Below are 24,739 nucleotides of genomic sequence, written 5' to 3'. Positions count from 1 at the left end.
TTTTTAGTTTTTAGTTAGTTTACTAAAAAGATGAAAACACAAAATGAATACAAAAAGTGTATGGCAGGCCAAAATTATGAAAACCTAAGATTCATTTAAAAATGGGATTTGTAATTTTTCATGCATGGGATAAACTAAACGCCTAAAGTAGATGATTTGATCAACCTTAATAGAGGAAGTTAGGCTGAACGAGGAAACTGCACTGAGAACAAAACAGTCCTTCACCAAAGCAGCATGAAAAGCCCGTAGTCCAAAAACTACTTATATGCTTTTATCCATTTCTTAAATTGGTGTGTTTTCACACAATGCAAAAAGCAGCTGCAGCAGCAACAATATAAGTGAGATTAGGTAGGAGAGTAACATGATGTGGTAAAACAGACCCAACTGTAAATAGTGTATTAGGCTTCCTCATGAATACATACTGAATACTTTGGATATGACTGAAAATATGGAGCATGCTGACAGAAGCTGTTTATGTTGGCCCGGTGCTTTTAACGTGCCAAATTTAGCATTTTGTATTCAGACAGAAACATGAACCAGATCTAACAACCTCTGTTTTAGGTAAAATGGCTGTAATGTGGTAAAAATGCATGTGTGTTGGGAATGGAAAGTTTAGAAGGTTCATACTAGCCTCTTGGACATTTGATTGACAGGTAAGGAAGCAGGTCTTCTCTCCTTACTTAGCCCCATCCATCCAGGCTTTGAAAATGGCCAGCTTCTGTAACAGGGTACTCTCTGTGAAGCCGCAGATAGCTGCTACCACTTTATTTTATGAAGCTACGAGGCAAGGATGGTACAGCAGAGGTCACTTCAGAGCTTCTGCATTTCTGTTGCAACACCACAGCATCTAATATTCACAACCATCACAGCAGTTGAGGCAGTGGTAAGCCAGCTCCTTCATGGAGATGATGCATCAGCTCGGGACTACGGCGGAGGCCCTACTGGAAGCTTGCAATTTCAGCACCAAATTTCAAGCCGTTGGCTTCAGTCACAGCGTCGGCCTCGTTGCTCTGCCTTGTGACCTCATCCAGCAGACCTCCATTCTGCGGTTCTTCCATGTCCTCCGTCTCCACTGAGCTGCCGTCTGGAGGCGTTTCCTCACAGTTCATGGGTGAGAAACGTTTTTGGTGGTTGGCTTCAGGAGCAGATGTGTCACCAAGCGTGCAGCTGGAACATTGGTAGAAATTAGTGCAGGGCTGGACCAAGTTAGACGGAATGACATTGGGGGTTGACAGAATTGGAGTTGACGTAAAGTGCGTCCCCGGGGGATCTATGCATATGGACGGGACGGTGCAGTGGCGGGAGGGATTAAGGCGGTGGGAACGGCCTCCTGCTGGACGGTCGCAGCGCCGCCCTTGTGGTAGACGCATGCAGTCTTTACAGGACTGATATGAAGGCTTCACTTTTAACGGGTTTCCTGTGCTGGCACTGTCCTAAATGGATCAAAAGTAAAACAGATACAGAATAGAATCAGTGACATAGTTTTAAAAAGATTAAAAATTATAATAAGTGATTCATTGATTAGAAGTTTGTGGCTGATTTCTGGTTTTTGTAGAGCTTGGCTGGTCAAGTTGCCAATACTGATTTTAGCCAAGTTTTTAATTCTCTTCTCAACACTAGATGAGAATTGTTTATGAAATATTTATTTCATGAATTGGGCTTCAAAGTTAGAACTTGGACACACTGCTAAAAAAAAATTGCATTTTCTAGGATTTCTAGGATTCTATTTCTTTTGGAGATTGTACGACAATTGTAGGCATCATATCGGACATTTATTGGACATGTACCCTCTGGCCTTTCTGTTGCTGCTGCTGGTATGCAAGCGCTGTGATTAGTTGAGTGTGGCAGCATAAGCAGGAACTGTTTTCATTTTTTTAAATGTCAAAGGAACACTGTTTCTCACAGTTGCAACTCTCACAGACAATAGACCTCTGTGGAGTCCAAAACCTGCATAATAAAAGACACAAACGCCATGTGTTGTTTGTTGTTTCCTACTGCTGAATTGCCTCACAAATGTGCCTCCACATAACCACAACAACCTTCCTGTCATAATTAGCATGAATTCTTCACACTAGGGACAGCAGTAAAATATTAAACAGGAATTTAATATGTTTAAATATGACCAAAATAATTTTTATTATTTTACATGATTATATCAGCCATTAACGTGATTAGTGTGGTTAACATTAGTCATGGTAAACATCAGCATCAAATTTTCAGGTGGTCCAACTGGTGGTACTTGGATTGCTTTAGTGGTACTCTGAAAAAATTCTATCTACCTTTTACAAGGTAAATACAAAGCTGATGAAATGCGATGAATTATTAACCCAAAAAATATGTTGAAACAAAGATTACTCAAAAAATTAAGTGAAGCAGAGAATATTCAAGAACTCTAATTTAAACTGAAGTGTTTTTCTCTTCAGTGACAAGAGGAAGTGGCGCTACTTATTTACCTCTGCAGTCAGAACATGCATCTGGAAATAACCCAAGTTTACCATGTTTCAGTACAAGCTGGAAAACCAATTGGATATGCTAACTGTTGTCATCAATGACTCAGTGTCAAGCTAAGTACCAATTGCAATACTAGCCAACACTAGTGGATTTCTTTACATTTTCTTTGCACTTATGTAAACTTTAAAATAACACGTTCAAGACACAGGTTGTACAGTATTATGTGCCCGAAAGAATTAATGAGGTACAAACCATCAAACTTAGAATAAAGTTTATTATTGCAGCTATCGCTACGTTTTAAACTCGAAGCAGGCATATTGGCCTTTGGAAGTGGCGAGAGATCTTCGTCTATCCAAATTGGAGTTCAGACTTAAGGAGACCTTCCATCTATTTCTCCAACTTATATCTGGGAAATTTTGACTTCAACGTAAAATCAAGATCTGAAATTATAATAAATTTGTTGAACATGCAGGGATATGGTACGTTCAGTGATTGGAAAAGATTTTTGAATTTCTGAACAGCTGGTTAGAAGTCAGGAACAGTTGAGCTGAAAATCACCTGATTCCTGTCAACGGACGTTTTCTAGATGCATCTCTATTTAAATCATGCTTAAATTTGCCACATTATTAACATCAATATTTGAATAACTCACGTCAAAAGCTGCAGGACAGCTACGCTTGGCAGCTAGGCGGTTGCTGTTGTTGGTGTTCAGGTTGGCCAAACCCAACTGGCTCTCCTCACTCCCCTCAGCCTCCTCTCCTGTCTTCCTCCCATCCAAACTCCCGGGTGATTGAGCCAAGGCTGCCATCTCTTCTTCCTCCTTCTTGGCCTCCTCCTCGTCTTCTTCCTCCAGAGTGCTGAACTCCAGCCTCAGTCTCATGTCCTCCATTGGATCGAGGCGCCCGCATGTCTGAGCAGCTGTGCCCTCTCCGGGTAGAGTTAGGTGGGCCATGGGGAAACCCTCGTCCTCCAGCAGGGCATCTCTCTCCACGTCCTCTATTTCAATGAAAACCCTCTCCATGCCTAAAAGAGGAGGTCCCCGCACTGGGGTAGAGGGCTCGCTGTCGAGTGCAGAGTCTGATAAACGTCTGAAGTAATAGTTATAGTTAAGAGAGTCTAAGGGTTCCATCTCTAGACCCCTGCATTGAGACGCCCCGCAGCCTCCCCAGGCCTCTTCCCCTCTGAGCACCGGTGTCTCCTCTCCGCCTGTGCTGTGACCTGATGCTTGCAGATCGTCTGAACCTTCCTCATCCGTGTCAGGCCTCCACAGCTTGTTGTGACGCTGTTTACTGTGAACAGGTTTGGAGCCAAAACGCAAATCTGAGTCTTTCAGGGTTTCCGTATATTTTTATGTTAGGATAACATACAATTTTAGAACCAAAGTCTTTTTTATGCCCGTTTCTAAAGTATAAAGACAAACATTTACTCTGAATTTATAGGAAATATTATTTATAGAGGAGAGGCTTTACTTATAGGACCAAGAAGAAAAAACAGGATGGATGTACAAAAGAATAGACAAATAGACGGATAAATGTTTGGAAGAACAGACAGACGGACGGACAGAGGGATGGATGGATGGTTGGAAAGATGAATGGACAGACACAAGGACAATAGGACTGATGGATGGATGGTCAAAAAGGTTGACATTCGGATGGAGAAAGAGATGGATTATAGATGAATAGAAAGATGGACAGATATAACACTGGGAATACATATATTTTCACACACTCACCCACACCTGCAAAAAAAAAAACCTTAAATCATAGTTGATACTTTTTATATATTTTTCGACACTGTGTGGGTACCCTTCTGCATTCACTGCTACCGTTAGAAAAAAGTCATTTAACACCAAAATATCTCATTTTCACCAGGACCAATTTGCCGAAAAGCCTTTTGTCTACTTGCGTGGCTGAGGAAACACCAGTAAAACCATACATCAGCTTACCTGGCATCCAGGATTCCCTCATACTCTGCCAGCTGCCGCATGAAACCAGCATTTGGCTGAGCTATGCTCCTCTTCTGCTTGATGTAGTTGTATGCTTTCTCCAGGGACCAGCCGTATTCCTTCATGGCGTAGGCGATAACTGTGGAGGCAGAGCGGCTCACGCCCATCTTACAGTGCACCAGGCACTTTGAATTATTCTTCCTAATTCATACAAAAGAAGAAAAGGACATTCTGGGAAACAATGCTGGATTTAAAATGATTAATTTGATTTTCAAAATTCCAATTTAAGCAATTATCTCTACTCTTGATCCTTACATTTTAAATGCTAAAAAAAAGTCCTACTTTATATCAGGTTAAGATGTTTGTAGCACATAGGCAGCCTGCTTCATTTCACATCTCTCCTCCTTTAAATGGTGCTTAGTTTGTACGAACAACATCACCGGTTTGTGTTTATGTAGAAGGCTCTCACTTGGCTTTGACAATAAAGTTGTAGGTATCGTTCCAGTGGGCCAGCAGGTCGGTGATGTCCTCGTCGTACACGCGGACGTTGTGATAGGAAAACATCCCCGGGAAGAAGTTGTCAATCTCTCTGGTAACATTCAGAATGTAACCCACCCTGCAAAGAAATATATTGGGTTTGATTTTAAGCATTTGGTATTATTCAGTTTGTAAATGCAGTAGAACAAAAACATTCAGCATTTCATCATGAAAACGTATCATGAATGATAGCTGACCCGCAGTTTTGCAGCTCCTCGAGGTTGGAGGCGTTCCACTCAGAGCCCTGCAGGGAAACAAAGCAGATAATTATTCAGAACACATAGCCATGTTTTTATAACCTATTTTTGCTATTTGGCGTTGCAAGAAGCTGGTGCCGGTTTTAAATGACTTAGCTAAGAGGCTGCACAGTCCATTAAAAACAGGAAAACAAGCATGCAACTGAAGTCATGTATTAAACTCAGAACTGGTCTGCAGGTTCAAACCAGAAACTTCTAAGTACAGGTCCTTCTCAAAATATTAGCATATTGTGATAAAGTTCATTATTTTCCATAATGTCATGATGAAAATTTAACATTCATATATTTTAGATTCATTGCACACTAACTGAAATATTTCAGATTTTTTATTGTCTTAATACGGATGATTTTGGCATACAGCTCATGAAAACCCAAAATTCCTATCTCACAAAATTAGCATATTTCATCCGACCAATAAAAGAAAAGTGTTTTTAATACAAAAAACGTCAACCTTCAAATAATCATGTACAGTTATGCACTCAATACTTGGTCGGGAATCCTTTGGCAGAAATGACTGCTTCAATACGGCGTGGCATGGAGGCAATCAGCCTGTGGCACTGCTGAGGTCTTATGGAGGCCCAGGATGCTTCGATAGCGGCCTTTAGCTCATCCAGAGTGTTGGGTCTTGAGTCTCTCAACGTTCTCTTCACAATATCCCACAGATTCTCTATGGGGTTCAGGTCAGGAGAGTTGGCAGGCCAATTGAGCACAGTGATACCATGGTCAGTAAACCATTTACCAGTGGTTTTGGCACTGTGAGCAGGTGCCAGGTCGTGCTGAAAAATGAAATCTTCATCTCCATAAAGCTTTTCAGCAGATGGAAGCATGAAGTGCTCCAAAATCTCCTGATAGCTAGCTGCATTGACCCTGCCCTTGATAAAACACAGTGGACCAACACCAGCAGCTGACACGGCACCCCAGACCATCACTGACTGTGGGTACTTGACACTGGACTTCTGGCATTTTGGCATTTCCTTCTCCCCAGTCTTCCTCCAGACTCTGGCACCTTGATTTCCGAATGACATGCAGAATTTGCTTTCATCCGAAAAAAGTACTTTGGACCACTGAGCAACAGTCCAGTGCTGCTTCTCTGTAGCCCAGGTCAGGCACTTCTGCCGCTGTTTCTGGTTCAAAAGTGGCTTGACCTGGGGAATGCGGCACCTGTAGCCCATTTCCTGCACACGCCTGTGCACGGTGGCTCTGGATGTTTCTACTCCAGACTCAGTCCACTGCTTCCGCAGGTCCCCCAAGGTCTGGAATCGGCCCTTCTCCACAATCTTCCTCAGGGTCCGGTCACCTCTTCTCGTTGTGCAGCGTTTTCTGACACACTTTTTCCTTCCCACAGACTTCCCACTGAGGTGCCTTGATACAGGACTCTGGGAACAGCCTATTCGTTCAGAAATTTCTTTCTGTGTCTTACCCTCTTGCTTGAGGGTGTCAATAGTGGCCTTCTGGACAGCAGTCAGGTCGGCAGTCTTACCCATGATTGGGGTTTTGAGTGATGAACCAGGCTGGGAGTTTTAAAGGCCTCAGGAATCTTTTGCAGGTGTTTAGAGTTAACTCGTTGATTCAGATGATTAGGTTCATAGCTCGTTTAGAGACCCTTTTAATGATATGCTAATTTTGTGAGATAGGAATTTTGGGTTTTCATGAGCTGTGTGCCAAAATCATCCGTATTAAGACAATAAAAGACCTGAAATATTTCAGTTAGTGTGCAATGAATCTAAAATATATGAATGTTAAATTTTCATCATGACATTATGGAAAATAATGAACTTTATCACAATATGCTAATATTTTGAGGAGGACCTGTATACTTAGACTCAGAAATTTGATTTCTGTCAATTAAACCCAATCATAGATGCAGCAGCAATCACTGACTCACCAAATAAACGTGGTCAAAGATAAGTGTGGCCTTATCCATCTGACCCAGGATCAGAAGCATCTCGTTGTCGATGAATTCCTTGTATTCTTTCAGGTTGCAGCTCATGTGCTGCTCCAGCTCATTACGGATCTGAAGAAGAGGAGTTCATATGTGAAACTGATTTGAAAAAAAAAAAGTGAATTTGGCAAAATAAATTGTAGGAATTTATCTGAGACTATTTTAAAAAATGTCCATGTTAAACTCTATAGAGCTGCATTCACTTTGAGAAACCAGAGATTTAAATACATTGTTTTTAAAAATTCAACAATTTTTTTCTCAGTTGGAAATTAAATCAGACTTAACTTTTCCTTTTATATGCTGATCAAGATTAACAAAATTATTTTGCATTTCTAAATGCCAGAATATTGACAAAGGGGATTTTTAAAAGACTATGCCAGGAAAGTCCAGACGATGATGTCATGGCTTTATAGGCTTCTGAAAATGTTCACAATGTTTGAATTGATTAAAGGGAACACCTCAAATACACTGTTTCCTTGTGTGACATCATAGAAAAAATGTAAAAAAAACAACAATCAGCCAAGATTTCAGGAAAGGAATTGTGGACCTCCACAAGTCTGGTTCACGTTCCGCGTTTACCTGTTTAAACATCTTATATGCAAGTACAAACAGCATGGGAATGTCCAATCATCATACTGGTTAGGAGGGAAACAGGTTCTGTGCCATAGAGATGGATGGTTTTGGTCTGAAATGTACATAACCCCAGAACAAAAGCCAGCAACCTTGGGAAGACGCCAGCTGAAGCAGAAAGAGATCCTGTACCACCACAGGCTGAAAGGCCACTCAGAGAGGAAGAGGTTATCACTTCAAAATTAACTTAAAAAGACAGATTACAATTTGCAAACATACTTAGAGACAAAGATCTTCCCCTGTGGTCTGATAAAATTGAAACTAAATGTTTTCCCAATACTGGCCATCTTTACATTTAAAAGAAAAAGGGGGGATTCTTGCAAACCTTGCATGCTGGTGTGGCAGCTTCGTGTGAGTCATTTTGCTGGAAGAGGGACTGGTGCACTCCACAAAACAGATGGCATTATTTAAATACTGATGTAAAATCCGCAAAACATGTCAGGAAGTTTAAGCTTGGACACAAATGGCTTGTTCAAAGATACTGACAAATAATTTTAAAGTGGCTAAAGGAGGAAGTTGCCATCATGAGGATACACCAGTTCTGTCAGGACACCTAAACATTTGATGCAAATCATCCAGTTTAAAGTGGACTGCTACCAAATATCAAGTCAAGCTATGGAACTTCTGACTTTAAAGAAAGTTAAAAATGGTTTCTTAATATTCTGGCATTTAACAAAAATAAATAATGTTGATAATCCTAACTGACAAAAACAAAATAAAAAAGTTTAGTCTGATATGAAGTAAGAGTTTTTATACAGTGGATGTAAATATCTGGTTTCAAATGTATGTTTTAAGACCACAAATAACACTTTTTAAAATCATTTTCCAAAACTCTAAGATATAAAACGTTTTTATACTGTTTAGTTGTAAATCTGGTAAAACAGACCTCCTTTGAAGTGATGTTCTCCAAGTCTTGAAACATCATGATGTTGCGAAGTTTGGACTTGATAAGACACTCTGTTCTTTCTCGCTCAGTCGGCCTAAAAAGCAAGTTAGACCATAAGGACATTTCCAGAATAACACTACTACTACTACTACTACTACTACTACTACTTCTACTACTGCTATGACTACTAATAACAAAACAATAGTTTAACTTAAAAACTAAAGTTAATGTGTCAGCTGGAGGCTTGTGGGTTCTTACCCGTCGACGAACATGTTGGGAGAATCGGACCGGGTGGTCTCCAGGTCGGTCATTGCGTTCCACTCGTTGATGAAGCTTTGCTCTGAGGTGATGCAGCTCTCATAGAAGGCCATCCACGTAAGAGCAATGCCCCCTGGGAAGTAGTTGAACCGACGGGACACCTCGCAGGCCTTATGGAGGACCTGGAGGGCAGACCTGTGGGAATAAAGGCAGTCTTGGTTATCAAGATTAAATTCAGCCAGATTAAATTGTAATTTGATAACTAACAAGGTGGAAAAAATCCCCACTAAATTTGTTATTTTTACAACTGAACAGCAGGTGTCATCTGACAGGTTTATCATTATAGTGACCAAACAATTTATTGCCACATATATATAGTTATATATAGTTAATTTTAATCTCATCAAAGCAGCAAAATCAATACTTTTTGAGCAGAATGTGAAGCTAAAAATGTCAGAGACCGACTATAAAAGGGGATTACAGAAGGTTATAAATATCTGTGGCCCTAAATCATCTCCAGTTCAGAAATGTTGCTGGGAGTCCAAAAGGGTAATTCAATAATTATATAAAAATACATCCAGTTCTGGCATATCCAACAGTTCACATTATGTGTGCATGTTTTAAATGGTCAGTGATGGATTGATACTTCAGTGTTGGTGAAAATGTATTTGTAAAAATGTAAATGTTGGATAACAGTTATTTTTGTCCTTGTTACTCAGACTTTATAACTAATCACATTTTTCGCACCTTCCAGATACAATTTCTTCACTCTGGACATGGCCATAAAATACAAACACACATACATTTCTAGGCACCTCTGGTAAAGATGCGTAAAAAGTTGTAAAACAATTAATTGTCAATGCAGTAGGATAATATCACACTGCAAATTAAAGAGAAATCAAACCTTTAATTTATTCACACTTATTCAGTTTGGTAAAAATCTAATGTAAATAAATAATTGTTTCCCTGCTGTCGATACTTCTTCAACATTTCATAATGTTGGAGCATAGGAAGATGGATCTTTGAACAGTCTCTGCACAACCTCTCTACATTCTCCAGAGCGCCAGGCTCTTATGCTCTCCTCGCTTCAGGGCATTTCACTGGCTCTCTGGAGGATTTAGGTACAGGGACTAAGAGGGGCTTGGAAGGTTGACTTTGCATCTGGGAAATATCTGTGTTGAAGTGGCCTTAAGGTTTGTATTGGTATCCTGGTGTTTTAAAGCGTTAATGCATGCAATCTAACAAGGTTCCCAGGCCATTTAGAAGAGAAACAGGCCCACAGGCTCATAGATCCTCAACCGTATTTAACAGAATGCAGGAGGTATATTTTGTTCATTAAAGGTTAGCTATTCTAAATATTTCAGGGTGAGATTAGGCTACTGCAATAAAATGTTAATAATAATAATAAATTATCTATCTATACCAGAAGCGGCTCCCGTATTTGTTCTGTATTATGTACTCTGTGTAATGGGAAGATTTGCCTGTTAATTTTCCAGATAATTTAGGATAAATTCAAATGGGTAATATACAAATTGAAAACATGTATCCAGTTTCTAGCTCACACTCCATAAGTACAGTATATATATATATATATTGGAAAAACAGATATTTACGTTACAATAAATATATTTTTAAAGTAAACCCACAAGGATGACAATAATTCAAAGCAATAACATGCTTTTCATAGTGTTGTATGCATATTTTTAAACACTCAGGGATAGAATGATATGTTATTATTTATTTAATAGTAGATAATGGAATTGGTTCTATAACTCTTTTTATAAACTGAAAAAATATAAATGTTATTTTTAATCCATGTTGCCATAAAGAATTAGAGCTGTACTGTTATACTACTTTAGCAAATTTTAGCAGAAAAACATTTTGCATTTACTTACCACATGGCCTGCACAGAAACGGGCTTGAAGACATGTGACCGCCCTGCTGTGTTTACACTGAAGCCTCTGGTGATGAAGAAGAGGAGACGGAGGATCTGTTTAAGGTTGGATGAAGGTTAAGGTTAATGAGCAAAACAGGAGAACAGACAGGACCCGTTCAGGGGGACTATTCATGGGTCCAAGCAGTGGAATATTCCTCCAGCATACTTAGGCTATGTTACCAGGTCAGCAAGAACTGTTCTTGTGTGTAATTCACCTTGTTGCCACTGGAAGGCAGTATGTTGCCATGTGAATCATTTCAACCTCAAACAGACATACTGTGTGTATCACACAGACAGACAAATCAGTCATAGACCATCTTACCCGTCTCCGTCTAGATGAATGTTGGTATCACTCCAAAGAGGTAGCACCATACCAATGGAGCAATTTTTACTGGAAGTTAGCAGAATATCATTTCAGCAAATGAAATCTTCTGAAAGTACACAGAATGCAGTGTCTTGAAAGAGAGAATACCTGTCCTTGTCTGGAAAGTCCATTCCCACAACAATGTTTTCTTCTGTGTCTTGATGGCCGTTTGTGTAGATAACAACCATGTAACGCACACGCTCCGAACATCCGCTTTCTAAACGTACAGCCTGGGAGACAAAAGGAGAACCAACAGATGTGTGTCTGGGTCGCAGCTTCTGGAAGTTACCGTGTATGTTGCTGCACAAGCTTCTACTCACCACAGCTAGAAGAAGTTATATTAAAGATCTTAAGACATTAAAATAGTGTTCTTTGCAAAATTTCAAGTATTTAGATTTTTTTAATTTATGTAGATTAAATACCAAGAAATGGACATTATGTCCAACCAAACTCTACTTTCAGACTATTGCATAAGGCTTAAAAAAACAAGGTTTTAAATTTAGTCATCAAAATGCAATAAAAATGGCAAATACAGAGCAGGTCATATTTATTAGCACTTCTGGACAAGATCTGTGAAAAGCCTTACAATAAAATTTATCAGCAAAATCCCACATTGAAGAAAAGGTTGAAAAATCAACCTTTTCTTTGATTTGTCCATATTTATTGGATCATTATGTTGCTGAAAGGCCAAGTGATGACCCATTTTTAGTTTTCTGGCAACCAGTTTTTTTTTTCAAGGAATCCATGATGCCATGCACTCTAAAAAGGTTCCCAGAGCCCTTGCAATAGCAACAGGCCCACAGCATAACAGATCCTCTTCCATGCCTAACAGTGAAAATGGGGTGTTTATCCACATATACATCTAGTTTCTTGACAGACCAACCAATGGTGTTTGTTGCTAAAAGACTTAATCTCCATCTCATCTGACCAAAGCACATGGTTCCAGTTGAAGTTCCAGTAGCACTACCACATGTTTGGACAGCAGTTTCTTTGCCCCTGGCATGCCTCCCAAACAACCGGTTGGCAAGCAATACAGATTCCATCCAATTGTTATTGTGGACACAGACTGATCCCAAGATGTCATTCTTTACTGCAGTGAGCTTTGGAGATTTTTTAACTGTATTATAATCCTTCTGACTGCGCGTGGTGGCAAAATAAACTCGGGTGCTCATCCTGCCTAGTAACAAGCGGCTAGAATACATGGTGACATCATATTTATACCCCAGCAAAACAGATAATTATTGATTATCAATCAAAAGTTCCCAGTAAAGTTATATGAACTTTACTGGGTACATACTAGGTTTAATACCTAGGGGCCACTAGGTATTAAACAATAAACCCTCTTACACGTCTTTACCAGGGATGCTAATAAATGAATCTGGTAGTGTAAAATAGCACCACTCTGGACATATCTTAAATATAATCCAATGAGAAAAATAGTCACAACTAAGAGGTGATTATTTGTTCAAAGCAGAACTGGATTATTATTTGGGTCATTTCTGCCATCTGAGCTTTCTGTTTAAATAACCTAAAAATATGAATTATCTCTTTTATCTACAATTGATAACATACCTTATAAGATGCCCACAATAATTATTTTTACATGTTTAATATGTGTGTATTGTAACTGTGTTTCAATAATGTGAGAGCTCTTAAAAATGTAATGATGTCAGAATGTTATGTTATGTATATTTATAGAAGAAATAAAATTGACCAGCTTGATGCGATCTTCAGACCGTAGGATCTTGAACATCACCTGCAGATGTTGAGGTAAGTCACCTGAAAGGAAAATATTAACATGTATTTAATGAGTGATGCATCATCTCAGAGTTGCTCATAACGCTATAAAAAAGTAGTTGCCCCCTTACAGTTGTCTGCTGACTTTGCTTTTTTAATCACAGTAACATGTTTCAGATCATCAAACAAACTTTAGTAAATACATAAAGCAGTTCTATCTATGGTTTTATTTAAGGGAAAAAAGCTATCCAAATGAATGTGGCCAAACCAATCTAAAGGGATTCATGAAAAGATAACACACAAAGTCACATCTATCTGACTGAAGGGTTACAAAGCCATTTTCAAGGGTTTGATACTCCAGGCAACCGAAGTGAGAGCCAATATCCATAAATGGAGAAGCCATGGAACGGTGGTGAACCTTTCTAGGAGTGGCCGACCTACCAAAATAACTCCAAGGGGATACTGACGACTCATTCAGGACGTCACAGAAGAATCCAGAAGAACATAAAAAGCACTGTGGCTCTCACTTGCCTCAGTTAATGTTAGTGTTCATGATTCAACAATAAGAAAGACACTGGGCAAAGACAGCATCTGAGGGGGTGATTCAAGGTGAAAACCATCGATGACCAAAATCAGCACAATGGTCCATCTGTGAACTTAAAACACAGGCGAACTTAATTCAAGGCACGCCAGCAAGACAACATATGAATGGTTCAAAAACCAGTGAGGGGTTTGAAGTGGCCCACTAAAATTTGATTGAAATTCTGAGGCACGACCTTAAACAGGCAGTTTACGGCTGAAAATTGTCCAACTGTGGTTGAATTAAAATACAGGTCCTTCTCAAAATATTAGCATATTGTGATAAAGTTAATTATTTTCCATAATGTCATGATGAAAATTTAACATTCATATATTTTAGATTCATTGCACACTAACTGAAATATTTCAGGTCTTTTATTGTCTTAATACGGATGATTTTGGCATACAGCTCATGAAAACCCAAAATTCCTATCTCACAAAATTAGCATATTTCATCCGACCAATAAAAGAAAAGTGTTTTTAATACAAAAAACGTCAACCTTCAAATAATCATGTACAGTTATGCACTCAATACTTGGTCGGGAATCCTTTGGCAGAAATGACTGCTTCAATGCGGCGTGGCATGGAGGCAATCAGCCTGTGGCACTGCTGAGGTCTTATGGAGGCCCAGGATGCTTCGATAGCGGCCTTTAGCTCATCCAGAGTGTTGGGTCTTGAGTCTCTCAACGTTCTCTTCACAATATCCCACAGATTCTCTATGGGGTTCAGGTCAGGAGAGTTGGCAGGCCAATTGAGCACAGTGATACCATGGTCAGTAAACCATTTACCAGTGGTTTTGGCACTGTGAGCAGGTGCCAGGTCGTGCTGAAAAATGAAATCTTCATCTCCATAAAGCTTTTCAGCAGATGGAAGCATAAAGTGCTCCAAAATCTCCTGATAGCTAGCTGCATTGACCCTGCCCTTGATAAAACACAGTGGACCAACACCAGCAGCTGACACGGCACCCCAGACCATCACTGACTGTGGGTACTTGACACTGGACTTCTGGCATTTTGGCATTTCCTTCTCCCCAGTCTTCCTCCAGACTCTGGCACCTTGATTTCCGAATGACATGCAGAATTTGCTTTCATCCGAAAAAAGTACTTTGGACCACTGAGCAACAGTCCAGTGCTGCTTCTCTGTAGCCCAGGTCAGGTGCTTCTGCCGCTGTTTCTGGTTCAAAAGTGGCTTGACCTGGGGAATGCGGCACCTGTAGCCCATTTCCTGCACACGCCTGTGCACGGTGGCTCTGGATGTTTCTACTCCAGACTCAGTCCACTGCTTCCGCAGGTCCCCCAAGGTCTGGAATCGGCCCTTCTCCACAATCTTCCTCAGGGTCCGGTCACCTCTTCTCGTTGTGCAGCGTTTTCTGCCACACTTTTTCCTTCCCACAGACTTCCCACTGAGGTGCCTTGATACAGCACTCTGGGAACAGCCTATTCGTTCAGAAATTTCTTTCTGTGTCTTACCCTCTTGCTTGAGGGTGTCAATAGTGGCCGTCTGGACAGCAGTCAGGTCAGCAGTCTTACCCATGATTGGGGTTTTGAGTGATGAACCAGGCTGGGAGTTTTAAAGGCCTCAGGAATCTTTTGCAGGTGTTTAGAGTTAACTCGTTGATTCAGATGATTAGGTTCATAGCTCGTTTAGAGACCCTTTTAATGATATGCTAATTTTGTGAGATAGGAATTTTGGGTTTTCATGAGCTGTATGCCAAAATCATCCGTATTAAGACAATAAAAGACCTGAAATATTTCAGTTAGTGTGCAATGAATCTAAAATATATGAATGTTAAATTTTCATCATGACATTATGGAAAATAATTAACTTTATCACAATATGCTAATATTTTGAGAAGGACCTGTAATTCTACAAAGAAGAGTTGGTCAGAATGCCTCGACAGGGATGTAAGGAAAAAGGTTTTAATAGTTTTGCAATTTTCATTAGTTTTTATTTTTATTTAGTTTAGACTTCACATTTTCAATTCAATTTTAGTTTTAATGAGTTTTTAGCATTTGTTTGCTAGTTTAGTTTAGTTTTTATTTATGGAAAATGCTTAGTTTCAGTATAGTTTTTATTAGTTTCAGTTATAGTTTTAGTCTTTTTTCTGAAATCAAATCCAGGGACATTTCCAGCTCAGAGATGAAAAGATTAAATGTTATCCAGATATAATGAAAACATTGGTACCGTTACAGTTTCATTTATTTTAAAATATTTATTCATAAATAAAGTATAAAAATCAAGTGTAATAGCAGGAAAGTATATACACACTGTTGTTAGCATTTCCTAAGAGTAATAAAACAAATAAATAGCAGTAGTAATGTCTGCCTTCTTTACTCCTCCTTTTTCTAACACTCATCTGCTCTTTCTGTGCTCTTAGCTTTACTCTTCTTTCTATTTTCCTTCTCTCTCCTCTTCTATCAGACGTTCACTATTCTAAAAGAGACATAATATAATCACAATCCTCTCCAAAAACATTATAGCTGTTGGGACCCACAGCCATGAGTTACAACAGGAAATGCGGTACGGACTTTTCTGGAACTTTCACAATAAATTGCATTAACCTACTTCCGGCATAACTTAGGAATTGGGGGTAACAGCGAACTTCCCATGATGTCACTGTCCACATAAAACCCCCACTTCCCCCACAAGTCTTTCTCTACCACCCGGGACTCTGCTGAGAGACTGGCCAGAGAGAAACAGCGCGCTAATGTCGCTTTGCTGGCAAAAAGACAAACTCTTCAAACTGGATCCAAGGGTGTCATACGATCATCGATCATATGCAAAAAGTTAAGTGTGATGAATTACTGTTGAAAGAATCCGGTATTCATTCATAAAAAGGGGTAAATTAAGGTATAAGCATTGCTTACTTTCTCTCTGAGGCCTGCAAAAGCAAACTGTCCCAGAGAAGTCCCCAGTAGAGACGCTGTCTCTACGAGCCGAGTGAAGCGGTTTTCCCTGCCTGAGAGAAGGACAACAGGAGCCGCATCACCGTGGTTACGGTAACGTGCAGTTTGGCCGGCCGACAGAACAGCCGCCTCTCCCCACAGCTAAGGAGGTTAGCTGTAGCTAACCGTTTAAAGACTGTGGACGTTTCTTCAAACTTGGCCGCCTTGGACAACGTTCCTCACCACAGTTCATGAGGTTAAGTGTTTGGGCAGAATAATATAGAAGTGATTTAGATTGAAATGATCTAAACGTTTTCCATTTTATGAAGTTTGGTTTTGTGTTCTTTGTTTGTATGTTTTTAAAGTTAAGACAAACTTTACTTGAAGGGTGATTTTAAACAGAAGATTGATCATAATGCGCCGTCCGCGCTTATGCATTTTAACCCTTTTATTGACGGTATTTTTAAAGGTGTGTGTTTGATTCTGGTGCTAAGCTAGCAGCCTCCTTTGTTAGCTTCAACTGCTAACAGGTAAGGACAGTGCTTGCTGCCAAATAATATTTACCCAGAAAGGTTTAGTTTTCAATCCAGTAAATAATGTGTCCCTAACATAATTTTAGTAAATTTGATACCTAAGTAAACACCATTAAGCCCCATTTCCCTAGAAAGATTTGGCTCTTTTCCAAAATACGTCCTTAAATGTTTTACCATTCCCTTAATAATATTTCTTTAAATATTGTTTTAATAAATAAAGGCAGCTAATGAGACCCCTTTGAGAATTAATCATCCACAAGGTTGGTTTTATTCAGCAGATCATTCTTAAAACATTATTTTATTAAAATAATATTTTATCTGATCTTGCATTGTGAATGTTTGTCTAAGTTGGTTCCAAGACTAACTTAACTTCATTTCCAGATTCTTCAAGATAATCCTTGGTTCTCAAACATAAACATTGTACGGTAATGTTGCATCACTCTTTTGGTCATGGTTTCCAATCATCTTTAATCAACTTGTTTATGATGTACATAGCCTATTAGTCTTCCCTATTCTTTAATTCTGCTTGGTAGTTTAGTTGGATTGTTTTAGCATAGTAAAGAGTTTGTTGATTGAAATATGTTTGACTTTGAGTTGACTTATTTTTGTTAATAAATTCTTGTATTTTAAGAAATTGTGTAAATTCATTCCATGTGTGTGCAGAGTTTATGCTGTTCAATAATGTCAGAGCTTGGCTCACACATTTCTATTTTGTCCTAATACCATCGCCTTACTGGGCTGGTATTCACAGGACAACCCTTAACAGACCGAAATAATATTTGATAAAATATTAAAATATTAATATTAAATAATATTCTCAGATTCATAATCACAACAGAGCATATAACATATTCAAAAATTATAATTTAACAAATAAAACAGGCCCTGCGATGGACTGGCGATCTGGCGATAGACTCTCGCCCATAGACTGCTGGAGATAGGCACCAGCTCCCCCGCAACCCACTATGGAATAAGCGGTAGAAAATGACTGACTGACTGACAAATAAAACAGGATTTTTGTTTCAGATACCCTTTAGTAGTTAGATATTTTTAGATACTAGGAAACTAGGATAATCCTTTAAATATGAACTTTTCATTAATTATTTAACTATTTTCCCCAGTTGATGAAATACAAAAATTGCCATATTTAGCAAAAAGAAAAAAAAAGAACTTTTTTTACTTGTAGCTACAGGCTCATACAACAGAAGAAATGCACATTTAGCCAGGTGATTCTCTCTCCTTCCTCATCCTTCTCAGTTCATGTAGTTCTTGCCTCATTCACTTTCCCTGTTTCTGACTCCTTTCAGTAACTTTCATATGTCCAAACTGAGTGGAAAAGACCCCTCAGCCTGAGTTCACAAATTACTATAATAAATTAGCAAAACTAACTCAGGAAATATAAACTAAAGGTCAACCAATCAATTCTAAAACATCTTATTTTGGACGAATTCTTGTTGACACTGTAGCTCCAATTTTCCAAATCAGGTAGTTGTGCTCTTGTCTTCCTATTTGCTGTTCTGTTCATTCATAAAAAAACTTGGTTTATTATCATTTGTGTCCTCACCTTTAGTAAAACAAAACAAATCCAAGCCATTTGTTGTTTTTCTTTTTTTTACCATTTCTTTTATGTTGACAACACTAGTAACGTTTCCTACTGTGAAACAAACCTTCATCAGCTCTTCTTCTTCTACTCTAATCTGTAACATTAACAGCAGCACGACCAGCTACCGTAACAGCAGTTGTTGCGTGCGACATGCTCACTCGTCTACCCCCAGCTACCGTAGTAAGTCAACACACAACATTTCTCATTCACAAAATGCTAAAATCGGGGACAGCTTTAGCCGGGGACAGGTCGTCTAAATTGGGGATGTCTGGTCACCCTACACTACAAGACACTTGGTTTTGTCTAAAACACAGTCATATTCAAAGTAATCCCAATTTGGACTCTGGCAAATGTTTTGCTGACATGATGCTAGGTGTGGACGGACCGCTCAGATGACTTGACTGACGTACCCGCCCTCTGCTGGTGTAATGTGGCAAAGCAAGAAAAAAATACAACAACAACCTTATACTAGACTTTCTACTTATGCATGAGACACACAAACGAAAACTAAGCACATTAGTTCTATAAATTCAGTTAATTTTAGTCAGTTTTGCAAACACTCATTACAGTTTCAGTTAGATTTTTTTTTTTTTTGCAAAGTCTCGTTTTTATTTTTTATTTCAGTTAACGACTGAAAGTTTTTGTTATTTCGTTAACGATAATAACCTTGGCAAGGAAGACTCATTGTCAGTTATCGCGAATGCTTGATGGTAGTTTTTGCCTACAAGGGTGGCACAACCAGTTATAAGGGTTAGGGGCGATCATATTTTATAAAGGGCTGGGTTGCTTTGGATAAATAACTAAAATCATCATTTGAAAACCTTTTGCTGTTTGATGCTCTGAAACATTTAAGTGTGACAAAAAAACAATGATAACAAAAGAAATCTGTAAGGGGGGAAAACATTTTCAAAGCACTGCGGCAAAAGTCAGAGGATCAAAGCTTTTGCTGTTTGGGTATTTTTGTTCTTACCTGCATGTTTGTGGTGCGTCGGAGTCTTTGGTCCCTGTGTGTTGCCTCCCTGCTGGAGAAAGAGGGCAGCTCCTTTGACCATGAAGAAGCTTTCACTGATGCTGGAAAAAAGCAAAGCAAAAGGTCTGGACCGGCCTGACAAAGGACACCAACACAATTCAATTCAATTCAGTTTTATTTATATAGCGCCAATTCACAACACATGTTGTCTCAAGGCACTTCACAACAGTCAGGTACATACATTCCAATTAGTCCTAACCATTGAACAGTGCAGTCAGAGTTAGTTATTTATTCAAATTGGATAAAAAGTTTTTCTGTCTAAGGAAACCCAGCAGATTGCATCGAGTCAGTGACTTGCAGCATTCACTCCTCCTGGATGAGCATGTAGAGACAGTGGACAGTCACTGGCGTTGACTTTGCAGCAATCCCTCATACTGAGCATGCATGTAGCGACAGTGGAGAGGAAAAACTCCCTTTTAACAGGAAGAAACCTCGACCGACTGGGGGTTTGAGAGAACAAAGCAGAGACACAAAGAGAACAAAGAAGCACTGATCCAGGAGTACTTTCTATGGGAAGGAAAGGTAAATGTTAATGGATGTAGCTCCTTTAGTCATTTCACCTAGAAAGAAAGAACAGATAAACTCTGAGCCAGTTTTCAAAGTTAGAGTCTGAAAGAGAGCACATAGTTAGTTCACTAGGCAGGATTTAGCTAAATGAAACTCAGGAGAGTCCCATTCCAGCATTTAAGACATGTTGCATGTTTCACCTGACTTTTGCAGATCACGTGAGACCTCTAACCAATGCAGAAAATGAAGAACTTTAACATGAAGGCAGCAGAAAGACAGCTTCTGCATCTCTTTCTTTCCCCCATTACAGAGTTTGGCTTTGTTCCACCAGTTTCCCTCTTTCAACCGAAAGCCCACAAAGCCTGGTAGGAATGAGTGGGACCATGACAAGACCTTTTGTTTCAACTCTGCTGCTATGTGCTGTCATTAGATGAGTTGGCAGCAAAAAAGAAAAAGAAATCCAAGGCTTGACGTGCTGAACTAACATAACACTAGAAAGAATAATTTATAAAAATAAATAAATAAAATAAAGACAGCTTTGAAATTGTTGCATTGAAGTTTGTCTGTATAGAGAGCTCTGCAAAAGAAGCTGTATTTTTTATTTTCTAAATTTACACTGACAATAAAAAAACAGCTGGTTAATGTAGTACAGATTTCCACAGAATGCAAAGTTTAAAAAAAGTGTTTTAAAGAACAACAATGAATTTCTACTATAGCGTATCTGTGATTAATACGTCACAAAAGGCACAAGAATTGACCTGAACAGCTGGGATTAGTAAATATTAATAACAATTACTAACTTTCAACAGCTTTTATTATACATTTCAAGCATTTTACTTCTGTTTTTTGCAAGAGATCCAACGTTACACTGCTCCCTGTAAGGGACGGGTTAAATGCAGAGGACAAATTTCATTGTAATGTACATGTGCAATGACCAATAAAGATGATAATTATTATTATTATGTTTTTAAACCAGAATTAGACCCTTAAGAAATGATGGATGTTGCTGTGCACTGCAAAGCAAACGGTGATAATGCCAAATATTATCTTCAGAACTTAAACTGGTACAAATCTGTTTATATTCCTGTATGTATTTTTCCATCTTTGCGTATTCACTACCCGGAAAAATAAGTATACATATTCTGCTTGTATTACCACAAATGCCATGTGTGTGATTGTTGTTCTGGAAAACCATGCAGAAGCCTCACATATGGCTCCAACATGTTGAGGCAGATAAATAAATAATACAGTAAATAATACAAATGATGACCTTTGAAGAAGGACATTCAAACAAATTAAAGAAAAACAGTAGGAAGAATGCAAATTTGCATCCTAAAAGAACATGTCTAATTTTACTGAAAAATATGATTAGGCTCCTTAGAGACTTTGGCTGTGAATTGCACTCTAACCACCACACCGCCAAAGTGGCATCCGGTATGTAGCCCAAAAATGCTGGTTGTTGCGTACTTGACACATACAATGGTCCATATTGAAGGTATTTTGCTGCCAACTAGTGGTTTGAATTGCTCGGTTATGCCTAATAAAGGTGATCTGCATGCTAAATACCTACAATTATATCTATTGCATCTGCTACATTCAGGAATATCAATTTAATGTAGTGTTTGTTTTAAAGTAAAAACACAAACAACTTATTTTTATTAAAACTGTAAATTAATACGGGCAGTATGGAGTCAAAACACCCCTATTTTATGCTTTGCTTCAGTTGAGCGGAAAAAATACTTTAAAGCGGCCTTAACAGTTTTGGATTTTGAGATAAACAAATGGGTACAAATTTTGACTTTGCAACAGGCTGACGCTAACAAAATGCCTAAAGATCCTGTTTGAAATTGGTTATTTGCTAAGTCGTCTATGATATGTATACACACACACTGTCTCACTTCTTGGGTTTAGGTTTTATGGCTCATAGGTCAAAAGTGAGTTAAAATGGAGCCGAAGTACAGTTAAGACTTGGAAATAGCCCAAAAGTACTACTTTCAAGTCGCCCTCCTTGCGAGCCAACTATAAGGAGTTGAGGGATGAGTTTAAACAGTGAAAGGCTTAAAAAAAGTAAGAATTAATAGTAAATTAACTCGATGTCACTCCCATGTCCTAAGCTGCTACAATGAACCCAATCACTCTATGTTTTGCTGCTCTGAAAACTTACATGCGACAGATCTCCCTCCGAGTCAGAGAAGCTTTCTCCACGAAGTGAGGCAGCCCTTTGAAAATGCCATTATGCGAAGACTTTACAAGTAGATGCATCCTGCTGGTTTTAATATTTTCAGTCACCTCAGAAAAGCTCAGGCTCGTCCAAAAAGCTCCCCTCATTTCCACCCTTGTCTCCATGTACAACAGCAGCTCGTTCCTCTAATTGAAGCCCGAATTGGTTTAACTCATCCCATCTTTCATGTCCGCAATGTTTTCCTTTCTTTTCACCTCACGCCCTGATGCTTCTTCCATGTCCCTGCTGCTGTCTTCTCTTTGTGGCACGTGATTCAACAATCAGCTCCCGCCGTGCTACACTCTGCAACAATGCCCTCATTCAGAATGAAAGTGTGCAGGCGAGTGGGAACGTCTCATGTTTGACATGCAGGAATCAAGCCGTTGATGAATCATGAATGATGACAGGGCTTTTTTTAACCCATAAATCCAACACAAAGGAAGTAGTGTTTGGCAAAGCTTTGCTGACACATGCTTTGACTTCTGTGACGTTGGTTGGATAAAGAAAAGCCTTGTCTCTGAGAAGGGACAAAAGTTTATGAAATATTTGTTATGTAACAGTATTAGAAACGGTTTTAAAAAAACTTACCGAATCTATTTTTTCACCTGCTTTGTCTATTAAGTCTCTGAGGAGGAAGAAGGACAATACAGGCTAAAAGCCTGTCAAAATAATCAAAGTAGTGTTGTGTTTTTCAAGTTTAATAGAGAGTGAAGTGAAACTAACCCTCTTCTTCTCACAATGCTGTTCAATGTTACCTTGTGTTTAAAACATGACAATAGCAGGGTCATCATATGTAATATGATAACAATACAATTACAGGACAAGAGCAGCACAGCCTCTTTTAAGGGTTTTGTGGATCAGGACGTATTGAAAAAAAAATCTGGTATTTACCAGGTTCTAAAATGATTTAAATCTAACCTCTAGTGTACAACAGCATGCAGACGTTCTGGTAAAGATGATATCAGAAATGGAAAAGTGTTGTGGAAGAAAACTAAGTACAACCTTGCTGGCTCTATAGGATTTAGGAAAGGCAGCAGCCAGGTCGGGCGACGGTGGCTCAAGTAGTAGGGGTTCGTAACTGGTGGGTTGCCGGTTTGAACCCCCACTCAGTCCATCTCAGTCGTGTCCTTGTGGAAGTCACTTCACCAGCTGATGGTGGTCAGAAGGTCTGGTGGCGCCAATGCTATGGCAGCGTCACAGCTGTGGCTACAAAGTAGCCTTCCACTGTCAGTGTGCACCATTTAGGTGCTGCTAATAACAACACTTGACTGACAGGTCATCAGCAACTGTGACCATCTCTGTGAAACAAAGAGTTATGGCAGTTTGGTGGTCTTTAGGATACTGGTGTGTGATAACACAAAGCCAAGGCACAAAGACTTCAGCAATGACAAAAGAGAAGCAACTGTTTATGCACATTAAACTGGATGAGGATTCACAGAATTTGAAGTTCGTTACTTAATGGTGAAAAGCAGGTTGCCAGCCTTCCCAGGACTGGGTTTCGCAGCAAATTTGCCCAAAGATCTAACCATGCAATGATCAGAGAAATTGCAAATCTGCATCTCAGACTCTACAGGCCTCAATTACCATGTTAACTGTTAAAACTCTTGACAGTACAGTTAATAAAAGATTGAATGAGTATGGCTTGCTGGAAAAGGTTAATGGAAGAAATTCTCCCCTATCTGAACAGAATATTTCAACACAACTTATAGTCAAGCCCCAATTTATTCATACGCCTGGCAGATTTAGGTTTAAAGTAATCTTTTAATGTTACAAACATGTTTCTTCAGACAGGAAATATTATTAATGTTTTGGAGTTGACCAGTCAGAGTTCAGACTTGAATCTGATTTGTGGAGGAAGCTTGCAATAAGGGTGATGGGAAGGATGGCTTCCAACCTCAAAGACCTGGTGCTCATCACCAAAGATAGAATGCTAACGTACCAGTGGAAACATGCAAAAAGGTTCTTATATTACACCATTATAGGAAGGGTTTGATTGCTGTAATGCCAATAAAGGTTTTTTCTCTGAGTGTTGAGAAAGACATGAATAATTTTTGACATGTCTTTCTTAATCAAATCTAAATTCTAGCAAACACTTTTGTAACTGATACTCTTTTTGCATTTCTTTATAATCTTTTGAGACACCTATCTCATTCCTTATCAAAAGCAAACTTCTTTGCTAAAGGAACTCATACTCGTACTCGTCGTCTTCCGCTTTATCCGGGACCGGGTCGCGGGGGCAGCAGACTCAACAGAGACGCCCAGAAGTCCCTCTCCCCAGACCCAGACATAGTCCCTCCAGCATGTCCTGGGCCGTCCCCTGGGCCTCCTTCCGGTGGGACGTGCCTGGAACACCTCCCGAGGAAGGCGTCCAGGAGGCATCCGGTATAGATGCCCGAGCCACCTCAACTGGCTCCTCTCAATGTGGAGGAGTAGCGTCT

At 39.3% G+C, this 24,739-nt stretch overlaps 1 protein-coding gene across 1 annotated transcript in view; it reads right to left on the bottom strand.

Annotated features, from left to right (window-relative positions):
* ssh1b (slingshot protein phosphatase 1b) overlaps nucleotides 1–24,739 on the bottom strand; it is a 33,363-nt gene continuing 8,624 nt past the window's right edge. The window contains exons 3-15 of the mRNA XM_047372274.1: nucleotides 19,514–19,614; nucleotides 12,921–12,985; nucleotides 11,315–11,436; nucleotides 11,165–11,233; nucleotides 10,802–10,867; nucleotides 8,907–9,101; nucleotides 8,649–8,742; nucleotides 7,076–7,204; nucleotides 5,131–5,177; nucleotides 4,866–5,012; nucleotides 4,397–4,597; nucleotides 3,104–3,740; nucleotides 1–1,433 (exon numbers count right to left, since the gene is read on the bottom strand). Of these exons, the coding sequence (XP_047228230.1) occupies nucleotides 939–1,433; nucleotides 3,104–3,740; nucleotides 4,397–4,597; nucleotides 4,866–5,012; nucleotides 5,131–5,177; nucleotides 7,076–7,204; nucleotides 8,649–8,742; nucleotides 8,907–9,101; nucleotides 10,802–10,867; nucleotides 11,165–11,233; nucleotides 11,315–11,436; nucleotides 12,921–12,985; nucleotides 19,514–19,614 (2,368 nt within the window). The 3' untranslated portion in view covers nucleotides 1–938. The remainder of the gene's footprint in view (nucleotides 1,434–3,103; nucleotides 3,741–4,396; nucleotides 4,598–4,865; nucleotides 5,013–5,130; nucleotides 5,178–7,075; nucleotides 7,205–8,648; nucleotides 8,743–8,906; nucleotides 9,102–10,801; nucleotides 10,868–11,164; nucleotides 11,234–11,314; nucleotides 11,437–12,920; nucleotides 12,986–19,513; nucleotides 19,615–24,739) is intronic.

Source organism: Girardinichthys multiradiatus, chromosome 8 (genome assembly GCF_021462225.1).
Source record: "Girardinichthys multiradiatus isolate DD_20200921_A chromosome 8, DD_fGirMul_XY1, whole genome shotgun sequence".
Lineage (NCBI taxonomy): Eukaryota > Metazoa > Chordata > Actinopteri > Cyprinodontiformes > Goodeidae > Girardinichthys > Girardinichthys multiradiatus.
This window is presented reverse-complemented; position numbering and strand designations above follow the sequence as displayed.